This window comes from Eptesicus fuscus, chromosome 5 (genome assembly GCF_027574615.1).
Source record: "Eptesicus fuscus isolate TK198812 chromosome 5, DD_ASM_mEF_20220401, whole genome shotgun sequence".
NCBI classification, from domain to species: domain Eukaryota; kingdom Metazoa; phylum Chordata; class Mammalia; order Chiroptera; family Vespertilionidae; genus Eptesicus; species Eptesicus fuscus.
Window position 1 is genome coordinate 64873992 of NC_072477.1, and position 12439 is coordinate 64886430.

General features: G+C 41.7%; 1 protein-coding gene across 2 annotated transcripts in view; it reads right to left on the reverse strand.

The window, feature by feature from the left end:
• The window catches only part of GANC (glucosidase alpha, neutral C), an 86979-nt gene that overhangs the window by 12810 nt on the left and 61730 nt on the right, over positions 1–12439 (reverse strand). For both annotated transcript variants that reach the window (XM_054716318.1, XM_054716319.1), the window contains exons 17-21: positions 11572–11815; positions 10133–10197; positions 7166–7242; positions 3517–3591; positions 1066–1179 (exon numbers count right to left, since the gene is read on the reverse strand). In XM_054716318.1, coding sequence (XP_054572293.1) covers positions 1066–1179; positions 3517–3591; positions 7166–7242; positions 10133–10197; positions 11572–11815 — 575 coding nt within the window. The remainder of the gene's footprint in view (positions 1–1065; positions 1180–3516; positions 3592–7165; positions 7243–10132; positions 10198–11571; positions 11816–12439) is intronic.

Here is a 12439-nt window from a genome sequence, read left to right on the forward strand (position 1 = left end):
AATACACATTAGTGAAATAATATAAATAAGGAAGTCACATAAGAAGAGCACAAAGAGTTAGGCCTTGTTGAAAGAAATTTAATCCACGAAGTATGGTCAGTGGCATAGGTGGCTTCCCTAAAAATACGATCCTGGAATGTGATAACAGGTCATAAATGAAACTGAAGTTAAAAAAATTAGTATAGAATGGATGAGATCAACTCTCTTTAGTAGACCCTCCATGTATGGAATGATATCTAATTCCTACTTTTTTTTGTAGGTGGACTCCCTTTGCGTGTCCTACAATGTCACAGCACTCCACATGGCAGCTTACTGTTTTGGACAACACTTGATGTGCTATGGATCTTGTATTTTATTCTGTGGCCTCTATGTGCCTGAAGGCCATAGTTTGGCCCAATAAAACATGCCTAAGTGAAACAGATGGAAAAGAAAGATGTATAAAAAAAAAGAAAGCTGAATTATTTTATAATATTTGCATGAGTAAGAATTTGTGTTTGGTACTGCATTTGGGCAAATGGATAGGAAAGAAATCTGCTTTCTCATTTTGGCTTAAAAGTACAGATCAATTCTGAATCCTTCCAGGCTTTACCCAAGGAGATTTCAGTTGTTTGAGCCATCTGATGAGAACAGAAGTTATTGTGTGTGTGGGGGGGGCGGGGGGTGTGGAGGGGGTGGGCAGGGAGGTGTCCCTGAAATGTTGCATGGATACAGATACCTCTTTACAGGGCACTGAGTTTCAGGGACAGGCTGCCTAGGCCCAGTGACCTTCCAGTCCAGTGGTATCAATGCCAAGTTGCAAAGCACCAAAGGTCACAGTGCCCCAGAAGAAATTACTATAATTTCTAGTTCTCAGAGCTCTTTAAAGAACAACCCCAGGCAAGTCAGACAAGTTTCAAAAATGACTCAGAAATAATTCAAAACTTTGATTTCTAGATAAACATCGGAAGCACCTATCCCATAGATGGGGTTCACCACTTTTACAGTGTCACACACTCAAGAGGCTACCACTGTAAAGAGATAGAGTAGTAACAAATGAAATGTGTAAAGGTAACATTTTCCAAATACCTTAGTGCTTAGAGCCACCCGGAGTCCATATGGGGAATCAGTCATCCAGCCTGTGGATTTTCCTATAGTTGTCTTTATAGGCACTACACTTCCACCCCGTTGAAACACTGGTATCTATAACAGAGCGACATTCTCAGGGAAGGAGCTTTCATATACTAGTAAGGCAATTTCAAAGTAGAATTTAAAAATGTTTCATTGTACAAGACTCACATTCCTTACAAGTATCGATTCAAAGCCAATATAAATTTATGGGGGCCCTGGCATTAAAAAGAATAGAGTTCAAACACTAAACAAATTTCTCAACCTTCATCAATTTATTACCTGTTCTGCCTATCCTATAAGTGGCCTCTCCTGGTTTATATTTTTAATTTTCCTGTCAATATAATAAACATGTTTATTTCTAGAGCCCTGCTAAAGAGTGAATTTTTCTGTCTGTATAAGTAGGTCCAGAAGTAGATGTGTATAGATAAAAGATGGTAGTTCCTTTGTTTGTGGGAGGTAACTTTTGTTCTTATTCACTACAACCTATACCCATCTTGCTCCCTGATTCCCTGGATCATCAGGATGAATGATTCAATTCTGAGGATAAATCTGTGAAACTTCTGTTACAGAAGCCACCAAGGGCACTTTAAGTGACTCTAACAACAGGACTGGAGGCATGACCCATACCTACGGGTCTTCTGGAATGCCATTCCCAGCAGGGAAAGCCCAGCAGGTGTCCTGTCCACCAGGATGGATCTCTGTAGGAAAGCTCCCTGGATCACCTAAGGGAGTGTACTTTGCTCTGAGTAAATACAAGCAGGGAGAAGAGTACAAGAGTCTAAATGAAGCTGGGAGTGAGGGTGGAGTAGCTAAGATGTCCACTCTCTGCTTGACTTGCAGGTGGCAGAAAGAAGTAAAGCACATCTATCTTCCCACCCTCATCAGCCAATCTCTTTTCTTCCCCTCAAAGAATGAGGTAGTAAGTTAGTGTGAAATGGGATCTAGTCTCAGTTCTACCATAATCTAGCCACAATCCTGGACAAGTAAGTTCACCTCTCTGAACCTCGATGTTTTTACCTGTAAACATGAGAGATTGGAGTAAATGCAAGTTAAGGTCTCTTCTAGGTCTGAAAGTTGACATCTGAAATCATTTTCTTTATAATGGAGTTCATATTGCTACTGATAATTAAAATAAAGTAACATCAATACCTATTTGTTAATCTTCACAGTACTTAGGGTTTGTGGTGATGGTGGCGATTCAGCTGCAGGAGCCACCTTCCCTTCAGAAATTCTATCCAGATGGGCCACTTTGATTCTATCATAACTGATTGCATTCCATTGGGCCTAGAGGTCCAGCGTTACAATTCAAACATGTTTTTTGACTTGGTCCAGTAGAAGGACATTCTGTATGTCCTGTGTGATGACTACCATATTTGCTTTCTATGTTTAGTGTTATTATTTTCTTAGACATATTAATGTAAATATATGGGAAAGAGTTGTTTGTCCTTTAGGTTTCATCAGAGTATATATTATTTTTATACTCTTTTTCTCATATTTTAACAGCTTTATTGAAGTAATTCACATGCCATACAAGTCACCCTTTTAATGTATATAGTTAAATGGCTTTTAATATATCCAGAGTCATGCAACCATCACCACAATGAATTTTAAAACACTTTTATCACCCCAAAAAGAATCCCTGTGCTCATTAGCAGTCACTACCCATCACTCTCCAAATTCTCTCCTTTCCCCAGCCCTAAGCAACCACTAATCTACTTTCTGTCTCCATATGTCCATGCCATTTTGTAGGACTCTAATATCCTTGGTTCTTTCTATGTAAGCACATGTTATGGACTGAATGTTTGTGTCCCCCCAAATTCATATGTTGAAGCCCCAACCTCCAATGTGACTGTACACGTTTGGAGACAGGGCCTTTACAGAAGTAATTAGGGTAAAATGAGGTCATAAGACTGGGGCCTTGACCCTATACCTCACTCTCCCTCTGCTGTGTGAGGACACAGCACGAAGGCAGCTGTCCACATGTCAGGAAGAGAGTCCTCACCAGGAACTTAATTGGTTGGCACCTTACTCTAGTACTTTTGCCACCAGAACTATGAGATATTAAATTTCTGGGGTTTTTTGTTTGTTTGTTTATAATCTCTTTGTTTTTAAGAGAGAGAAGAAGGGAGAGGGAGAGGGAGAGCGAGAAACATCTCTATGAGAATTAGTATCAATTGGCTGCCTCCTGCACACCTCCTACTGGGGATGGAGCCTGATACCCAGGCATGTGCCCTGACCAGGAATCAAACCGACAACCTTTTGGTACACAGGACAACACCCAAGCAACTGGTCAGCCAGGGCAATGCATTTCTATTTCTTAAGCCAACCAGTCTATGCTATTTTGTTATGGCAGCTCAAGCAGGCTAATACAGTACAACAGGTAAAAATAGCAGTCTGAAAACAACTCACAGTGCCCAAGGCTACTGGGATCTTCACAGTACATGCTCCTTCCCAAGAAGCAAATGTCTTAGAGTCATACCAGACCTGGAAAGGAACATACCCCAATGAAAAAGAGTATATGAGCAACTCTGCTCACAATTTTATTATTCAGTAAAACATCCATTTATCTTGATTTCAAATACATGTAACCAGAAAGCTAAAATAAGTATAATTTAAAAAATCTTGAGTAGAAGTTAGGAAGGACACATACTTTTAAGAAGATCCTAAAAGACTAAGCTACTAATGTGACAGATAAATTTGACTAAAAAGGCCACTCATTTGTCCATCCATCCATCCATCCATCCATCCATCCATCCAAAGGTTATCAATTAAATAACCTACCATGTGTCTAGCACTGCTAGGTAAACATGAGTGAACAGAAAGACGCAGTTCCTGACCTTATGGATTTTACAGACCAGTTGGCTTATAAGAACTTAATACGTCTATTAGTAAAAAATATGATGGAGAGAAGGCAGCAACAAAGAACGAAAGCACATTGCAAGCAAATGAATGACAGATGAGGCGTGGGGAAAAAAGTGTCAGAGAAGGAAGCATCTTGTAGAAAAACAAATGGAAACTTGAATGACTACAATAGGACCTTTTTTTTTTTTTTTACAAAGTACAATTCAGGGACGAGGTTCAAACTCTTATCTGGGGCTCCTGTCCAGAGGGTTTCGTTGCTGAAGTACCAAAGAGGTACTACAAAGTAATTTGATGGGCTAAATCCTTAAGAAACCATCAGCGTGAAAACAAAAACCTCTTTTTCTCTCTTCCAATCCAGCCACAGAGCCTCCTTCACAAGTTCATGTCCTGGGATTATCACATCCTTTATATAGCTGGGCTGTTGCGTCTGTCACTGTCCTGCTGTGACTGTGAGAGCTGTGACTTTACTATGATTAGCGACAGTGAACTCTTTAATTCAACAGGATCATCCCACCTCATCACAATGTAGTATGATGCTAATGTTTTATCAAGTATTTCTGTGTCTATTTATGAGGGACATTGTCTTAGGTTTCTTTTCTTGTAAAGTCTTTCTTTGGCTAATTCCAGTAGCTTTAAATAAAGAGATTTTGGGAGTAAAAGCTAAAAACAAAAAAACACTGACTCAAATAAGATTTTAGAATTACCTGTCTACCACTTTTAGAACTAATTAGAATGAGAGGTAGAGGGTATTTTTGCTGGTGCCATATACAAAGATCTCCAACCTAGAAAGAGTATAACTGGTATAAAACACCATATAGACCAGACCTAAAGCTCAGTCACCAAGCTCCTCACCCAGCAAGTATTTATCGAAGGCCTACTATGTGTCAAGAACCCATCTAGATGTTGAGGATGCAGCAGTGAACATAGATAAAAATAAGCCTTAAAAAAGCTAACATTCTAATGGGAGAGAGAGACTATAAACAAAACATCTAAGTAAATATACAGAATGTTAGGAGGTGGCACCATTTTTTGGAAAAAAATAAAGGATGAAGGAGGGCTGGACAGGAGCAGTGGGGGTGGTGTATAATCTTAAAGAGGTGGTCAGAGAAGACCTCGCTGGGAAGGAGATGTTCAAGGAAAGGCTTGAAGGAAAGAGAATGGGCCATCCAGAAACGGGGAAAATGACAGTGAGGGACCTTAGATAGTCCCCTTGCACCCTGTGATGCGGTGCTAGCCAGTCAGCGAGGCAAATGTCTGGCAAGGAACGGCTTGGCTCTTCTACCCAGGCTTTGGGAAGATGTAGCAAGAGAAATAATTAAAGATGCTTTGGGAGATAGTGTTGAGGGAGTACATTACATAGTCACAACAATGTGCTTGCCATTATGACAGGCCATTCATAAAAATCTATGGCCAATTCAGAAAGGAGGCTGGTTCCTCTTAATGGGAGCCTATGCTTTGTTAGAATCAACTTGAGAAACTCTCAGCAGAAATGCTTAGCAGGGCAATTTAAAAAAAATCTTTACCGTTGAAAGTATTACATATGTCCCCCTTTTCTCTCATTGTTGGTTGGCAGGACAACTGATTTAGCTGTTGTATTTGACCTTTTTCTCAAGTTTCTACTCGGCAAGGGAACCTTTGTAAAGAGCCCTCAGCTTCAGAATTATAAATTCCTGGAGAAACCAAAGGCAAAGACCATGCTGCGTGAACCTTCTGGAGAAAAGCCTGGCTACTTCCTAATCCCTGGAAGGAGTGAACATCACTGTCCATGGTAACAGATTTGACTAAAGTAAGGAGCTTGAGATAAGGAGATTACCTGGGATTATCCAGGTGGGCCCTAAATGTCATCACATTTAAGAGAGAGAAGGAGGAGGAGACACAGACACAGAAGAGAAGGCGCTGTGGCGATGGAGGGGTAGACTGAAGTAATGCAGCTACAAGCCAAGGAACACCAAAGATTGGGGGGAGCCGCCAGAAGCTGGAAAGAGCCATGGAACAGATCCTTCCTCAGAGCCTCCAGAAGGAACCAACCCTGCTGACACCTTGATTTTGAACTTAAGCCTCCAGAACTGTGAGAGGATAAATTTTTGTCGTTTTAAGCCACTAAGTTTGTGGTAATTCCTTACAGCAGCCTCAAGAAGCCAATACAAAAGATGAATATATAAAGAGAACACATTAAACCTTTTTATTCAACCTGAAAAAAAGGAACCAGCACAACAACCACACATGTAAAGCTGGATGGAGGGAGAACACTGCACTGGCTTCCTGGTGTTGCCATGTCAGCGCTTGACAGTACTGAGCACTGAGCATGGCCTGGCTCAGCGACCTCACCACTTACCTTGACAGTCCAAGAACAGCTTGCCCTGACAGGCCCACGTCAGTTCAGTATTCCTCATGGCTCGTCCCCATCTGCTGAAGCCTGTGGCAATGCTCCAGTGCTCACGGATCCTCTCCAAGGTCTGCCTCCCTCCTGCTCTCCATCCCTATACTCTTCTCCTAGTCTGATGCCTCAAGTTTCTGCCCTGTCTCTCCTCAGCCCCTTTGGATAGATCCTTGGTTTGTCTCTGGAGACTGTTGCTCTTATCACCCTCGGCTGGCTGCTCTGCAGCCCTTTGGCTTATATCCACCTCTGCCCCTTGCCCTGCCTGAGTTCAGTGCCCAGGGCTCCAACAGGTCCAGGATTTTATACAGTGGCAAAAATCAATGGCAATACCCAGTACAAGCGCAGAAGAAGGCTGGAGGGGCAGAGAGGAATGTCACTGTTATTAGTTTTTATCTACCTTGGTGAATGTCTGGATACCAGCTTTTGGTGACAAAACTCAGGATTCAGAGAGAGCCAGAACCAAAGAGCAAAATCTTTTTATACTTGTTTTCCCCAGAGTTCGATACCTCATAGTAGACGAAAGATTTATTCATACTTAAAATCTCAGTGTGTTTATAAGGAGTCACTTACACAAGTCAAAGTGTGAAGATAAAGAACCATTCTAATCCACCTATTTAACTTTCTCCCTGCTCTTCCATTAAGTTTCTTGATCTCTGAGTACAGTGTCATGACTTATAAGAATCTTTAGTTGCTCTAGTCATTTGGGCTGTCTTCACAATTGCATGATGAAGAAATCTATTTCCTAACAGGGGCTAATTCATCAGAATGAGGAATGAGATATGAGACATAAAATATATGACTGTCATTTACTCTTACCTCATTTGATCCTGGCAGAAACACATCAACCACAGTAGCTTTTGGCTCTGTGACTGGATGAACCAATAAAGCACTTCCTGAAAAAATGGAGAAGAAATAAAGTTGAAAACAAAGTCTGAAAACATCCTTTCCTTTTAATTGAGTGCTTTTGTGGTTTTAAGGACCACTAGACTGAACGTCTTAAAGGTAGAGACCTTGGTGAGCTGAACCTATGATTCATCAGAGAGCTGCATTGCTAGAAAAAGGATAGGTGCTCACAGAGGTGACTATTATTGCCTGTCGTCAATCCACTTACAGTATATTGAAATTCTAGGGAGGGACCCTCAGTCTCTTTCTGGGCATCATTGTGCATCATTGTGGCAAGTAGTTGGACAAACATAGCAGAGCATGGACGATGGGAAAGGTACAGAAGGTCACCAGGGTGAAAGCTCCAGGTACCTAGCATTGGGCAAAACTGAGAAAACAAGGACCTCCCTGGTCATGTGGTTTAAACCCCCTGAACATTCATATCGATGGTCATGCGATTTGGACCCTCCTCTGACCTTTCCTCCCTTGGCATATTGCTAGTCAAATGGTTTTAGACATCCTTAGAGGAAGAATAAGAGGGCAGGAGAATGGCCTCACAGGATTCCCTTGCATGACCACACCCTTAAGCATTGGGCCCTCAGGACAATGAAGTTCTGACCCACATCAAATAATCTTAGGAACAAAGCTCGGGTCTGTTGACTACAGGACAGAGTTTTGGTCAATCTAGAGACGACATTTAGGCCTCAGTATGTTTCAGCTCCAGGCCAGAAAAGCAGCAAAACCAGAGGGGGCAACACCATGGTTGACATCAGAACCAGATGCAATGACTAATGACCCCCTCTCTTAGCTCTGACCAATCAGTGGAAACCACGACCCTGAAATGACACACCTGGAAAGCCAATGAATATTCTATTGAGATCCTCCCCTGAGACCTCCCAAGAAATTCACCTTTAGAAACCAGATAAAACTTCTTAAGGTAAAGGAAGCCAGCCCAGAGGGAGCCCACACCTTTCTTCCCCCTTTCTTTCTCAGGCATATATCTCTGCTCTCTTTCTCCTAAGTTCTAAGGATCCTGGCAAGACTTGCAACCAGGAGAGCAATGGACAGTAGTAACTCATCCTGGGCTAACCCCCTGGGCCTGTCTCCAAGGCCCCCTTTTCTCGGACTTTTCAGTGAGGTAACAGCAGCCTCGCCGTGGCTCACTCTGTCACTGTGACTGTTACTTCTCAGTGAGTCCACGCACAGCCCAGCGTGGCTCACTTTTTTCCTTACTGTTTCCAGAGAGCCAAAGCAGAGCACTGCCTAGGCTCTTTCCTGTTGCTTCTTCTATCCTAAGCCCTTCCTTTGTTTCACTGTCCCCGGCTTTAATAAACATACTCTCAAAATCACCTGGACTCACGTGAAATCTTCCAGCCCGAGGCACACCCTCTCTGGACCTGGTGCCTTTCCAGTGACAAAACTGCTTGTGTGTCAGTAATCTGAAAGCACCATCGCACTTCCCCAAGTGCCTCATTGTTTGCTATAAGTGATGTTGGTGATGGTGAGTCTACAATTATTTTCTAGAAGTGTGGTCAGCATGGACATTCAGATCTTCTTCCTTGACTACAGGACAGTTTGGGTCCATCTAGAGATGACATTTAGGCCTCAGTGTGTTTTAGCTCCAAGCCAGAAAGCAGCAAAAACAGATGGAGCAACACCATGGTTGACATCAGAACCAGATGCACTGGAAAGGCTAAAATTCTCCTAAACACGATCTGAATTATTAATTTTGTTTCAGCCTTGGTACCACATATGTGTAAAATTCATCCATTTATGAATCCACTTATTTATTTATTTTCTAGAGAGGAAAGGTGAGGGAGAGAGAGAGAGAGAAACATCAATGATGAGAGAGAATCATTGATCAGTTGCTGCCTGCACACCCCCAACTGGGGATCAAGCCCACAATCTGGGCATGTGCCCTTGACCGGAATCGAACCTGGGACCCTTCAGTCCGCAGGCCGACTATCCACTGAGCCAAACCAGCTAGGGCTATGAATCTACTCTTTAATTCAACAAATATTTATAGAGTGCCTACGGAATACTAGGCACTGTGCTGACCTCTGGGGATATAGTGACAAATAAGGCAGACACGGTCCCTGCTCTCACGGAGTTTACAGTCAATGAAGACAGGTATTAAGTAAGTAATTACAAACTAATTAGAGTTCAGATGGATACCAAAAAGGCAAAGTAAAAATAAAATTAAAGTTATGTAATAGGAGGGACTGACTTGGATTCAAATAGGTGGAATTAGGTAATAGGAAGCAATTTTGGTCAGGAAATTTTTTTCCAAGAAAGTTGCTATTTCAACTGAGAACTAAGGATGAGTGGAGACCTAAAGAGCAAGATGTTTTACATTTTAGGGTTTCCATTCTCTTTTGTTCCATCTTTTTGGCAATTCTGTTGAGCCTGGCTTTTTGAACCTTCTTGCCAAGATGACAGACTTCCATGTTCTAGATTTGGTGGTTAACCCTTGTTAAAGAGGAGGCCACCCTCCCCGCGCGCCGCCCCCCCCCCCCACCCCCCCCCCCCCCCCCCGCCCCCGGATCCCATTTTGCATATGAAATAAGCTCCTTTGGGTCTTTACTACAACCATCAGGTCTATTTTTTCCCCACTTCTCTTCCCTTTAATCACAAGGCTGATGAGTGGACCCAGAACAAGAATACCAATTGCATTCACAAAGAGGATGGATTTATTTGAAGTTAATATGAGAGGTGCTACATGACAACAGAATAGCTATGATTCCACTTAGCACTAAAAATCTTGGTGATGAAATTTCTTTTATTTTTTGGCTTTCTTGAAATTAGGGTGTTTTGTTTTTTTTAGTGCTCTTACATTAGAAAGTATAACAAGAACATGATTACAGTATTTATCATAATTATAATTAATCAAGAAATGCTTACCCAGCATGTATTCATCTTCCACACCAAAAGTCTCTAATTCATCAGGGAACTCTACCCACAGAGGCCTGGGGTAAGAAAAAATAAATTCTTTCTTCAACATTATTAGATTCTTATTACAATTCAATCACTTACTAGTATACTTTCAGTTTTGTAACCATTCAAAGGAAATTAGAAAAAGCCAGAGCCAAGTCTCCTTTCATGTTTCAAGATTTTACGAGCAATTGCTATGATTACTTGTATTTTTCTTATGTAAAAGAGCTATCAATTAGCTTAAATGTTTAAATGAAAGATTGAGAAATCTGGTACCTGCCATTTTTCCTTCTGATTGTTGAACTAGAAATAAATACTACTTTGACAGGCAGAATCAGAAGTCCAAATGCCTAACATGTTTGGTGTAAAACAAATTAAATGTTTGTAGAATCATTTTATAATGATATAAAATCTGTGCCATTTCTTCATGCTGTCACTGCCTTTCATGCATCCTTAATCATTACCTATTTAAATGAGAAGAACTGTTTTTTCTTGTTTTCAAACTGGCAACATTTTTAGAGGTTTGAGAAACTGTTGTGTGGTTTTTGTTTTATTGTTATTGTTGTACATAACTACCTAGAAGGCATTTGGGCTTATACAGAAAACCTTCAATATCTATGTATCTGAATATTAACTTAATGGTTCTAATAATATTTTTCAATTTCATGAGGAAATGATCTTTTTAAATAAGAGACTTACTTTTAGTTTATTCACTAGCCTTTATAATAATGTATTCCCTTTCCTACTGAAAATGGTAACAAAGCAGTGGTCTCTAAAGCTGGCTGATGTCTAGAACCACCCGGAAATTTTCTAACAAATATAGATCCCTGGCACCTTCCCAAAGGGATTCCTAGTAGGCCTTAGAATCTGTATTTTTTAAGAAGCTCCCAGATGATTCTGATCTGAGCCAGGTTTTAGTGACGGAGGATCCAGGAGACTTAGTATGTCTCTGTATGATTCCTCCTCTAGCTTAAAAAGTTGGTTTTTCATTTCTGCCTTTCAAATACAATCAGAATATAATTTATGCACCAGGAAAAATGCTCACCTCAAACTTGGAACAGTTTAATCCTAAGGGTGAGATAGAGCTCAAGACTGGCAGAATAAAATGTTCTTCATGAGAGGATGCTTGTGGGTTAAATACTAAATGAATTCAGTTACAAAGTCATTCATTTTTCTTTGAAAAAGCTCTATTTCTGTCTCATATCAATTATTAACATTTGAATCACAGAGTTATCTTCTGCTACCTCCACTGCCAGCACCCTCCTCCCAGTTGGTGTTCAATAAGCTGAGTGACAGGATTAAACACGGCTTTCCTTCACCTGTTCTCTTGAAATCACGGTGTAATTACTCCGTTCCCCAGTGGTTGGTTAGATTGTTTGCTGGGGCCTCCGACAGGTGGAGCCTCTTACCTCATGATGGGTTCGGCAGTCACATGTGCACAGTAGAACAGACAATACCAATAGGGCAGGAGGGTGTAACGCTCTCTGATGGCTTCTCTGATGAGCCGGGTGTGTTCCTTCCCAAAGAGCCAGGGTTCCCGTCGCTTGCTGTTTATGGTGGCATGGCCACGAAAGAAGGGCTGGTAGGCTCCGGCCTGGTACCAACGCACTAGCAGCTCCGCCTCTGGATCCCCCACGAAGCCGCCGACATCAGCTGATTCATTAGTCAAAGAAAGGTTTGTGAGCCCTGGCCAGTGTGGCTCAGTGCTTAGAGTACCAAAGGGTTGTGGATTCGATTTCTGATTGAGGGCATGTATCTGGGTTGGGGGTTCGCTCTCCACCCCCTGGCCGGGGAGCATGTGGGAGGCAACCAATCCATGTGTGTGTCTCACATCAAAGTTTCTTTCTCTTTCTCTCTCCCTCCCTCCCTTTCACTCTCTGTCTCTCTGAAAAGCAATGGAAAAAAAATATCCTCTGGTGAGGATTGAAAAAAAAAAAAAAAGAAAAGAAAGAAAGGCTTGTGAGGCAACCAGGCTTCTAATAAATGATGCACTCAAGTAAAATACGGCTTTGAAGACCGGCAGGAGAAAGGTGCTATGCGTGCACTCAAAATGACACTGAGGCCTCAAATTAGGGAGCACACAGTAAAAAACTCTGCCTGTTTGGGCATCTGACAGTACGCTCTTTTACATTCTATTCTTGTCAAAGGTCAGAGGCTTTACTGCAAGATCAACTTTCAGGTATGTTCCTGAACCCAGGTAACCCAGAAATTGCAAAATGTCTGTCTGAGTCAATGTCTGTATTTAGGGGTGGGGTGGCGGTGGAGGGCTGGCAATTG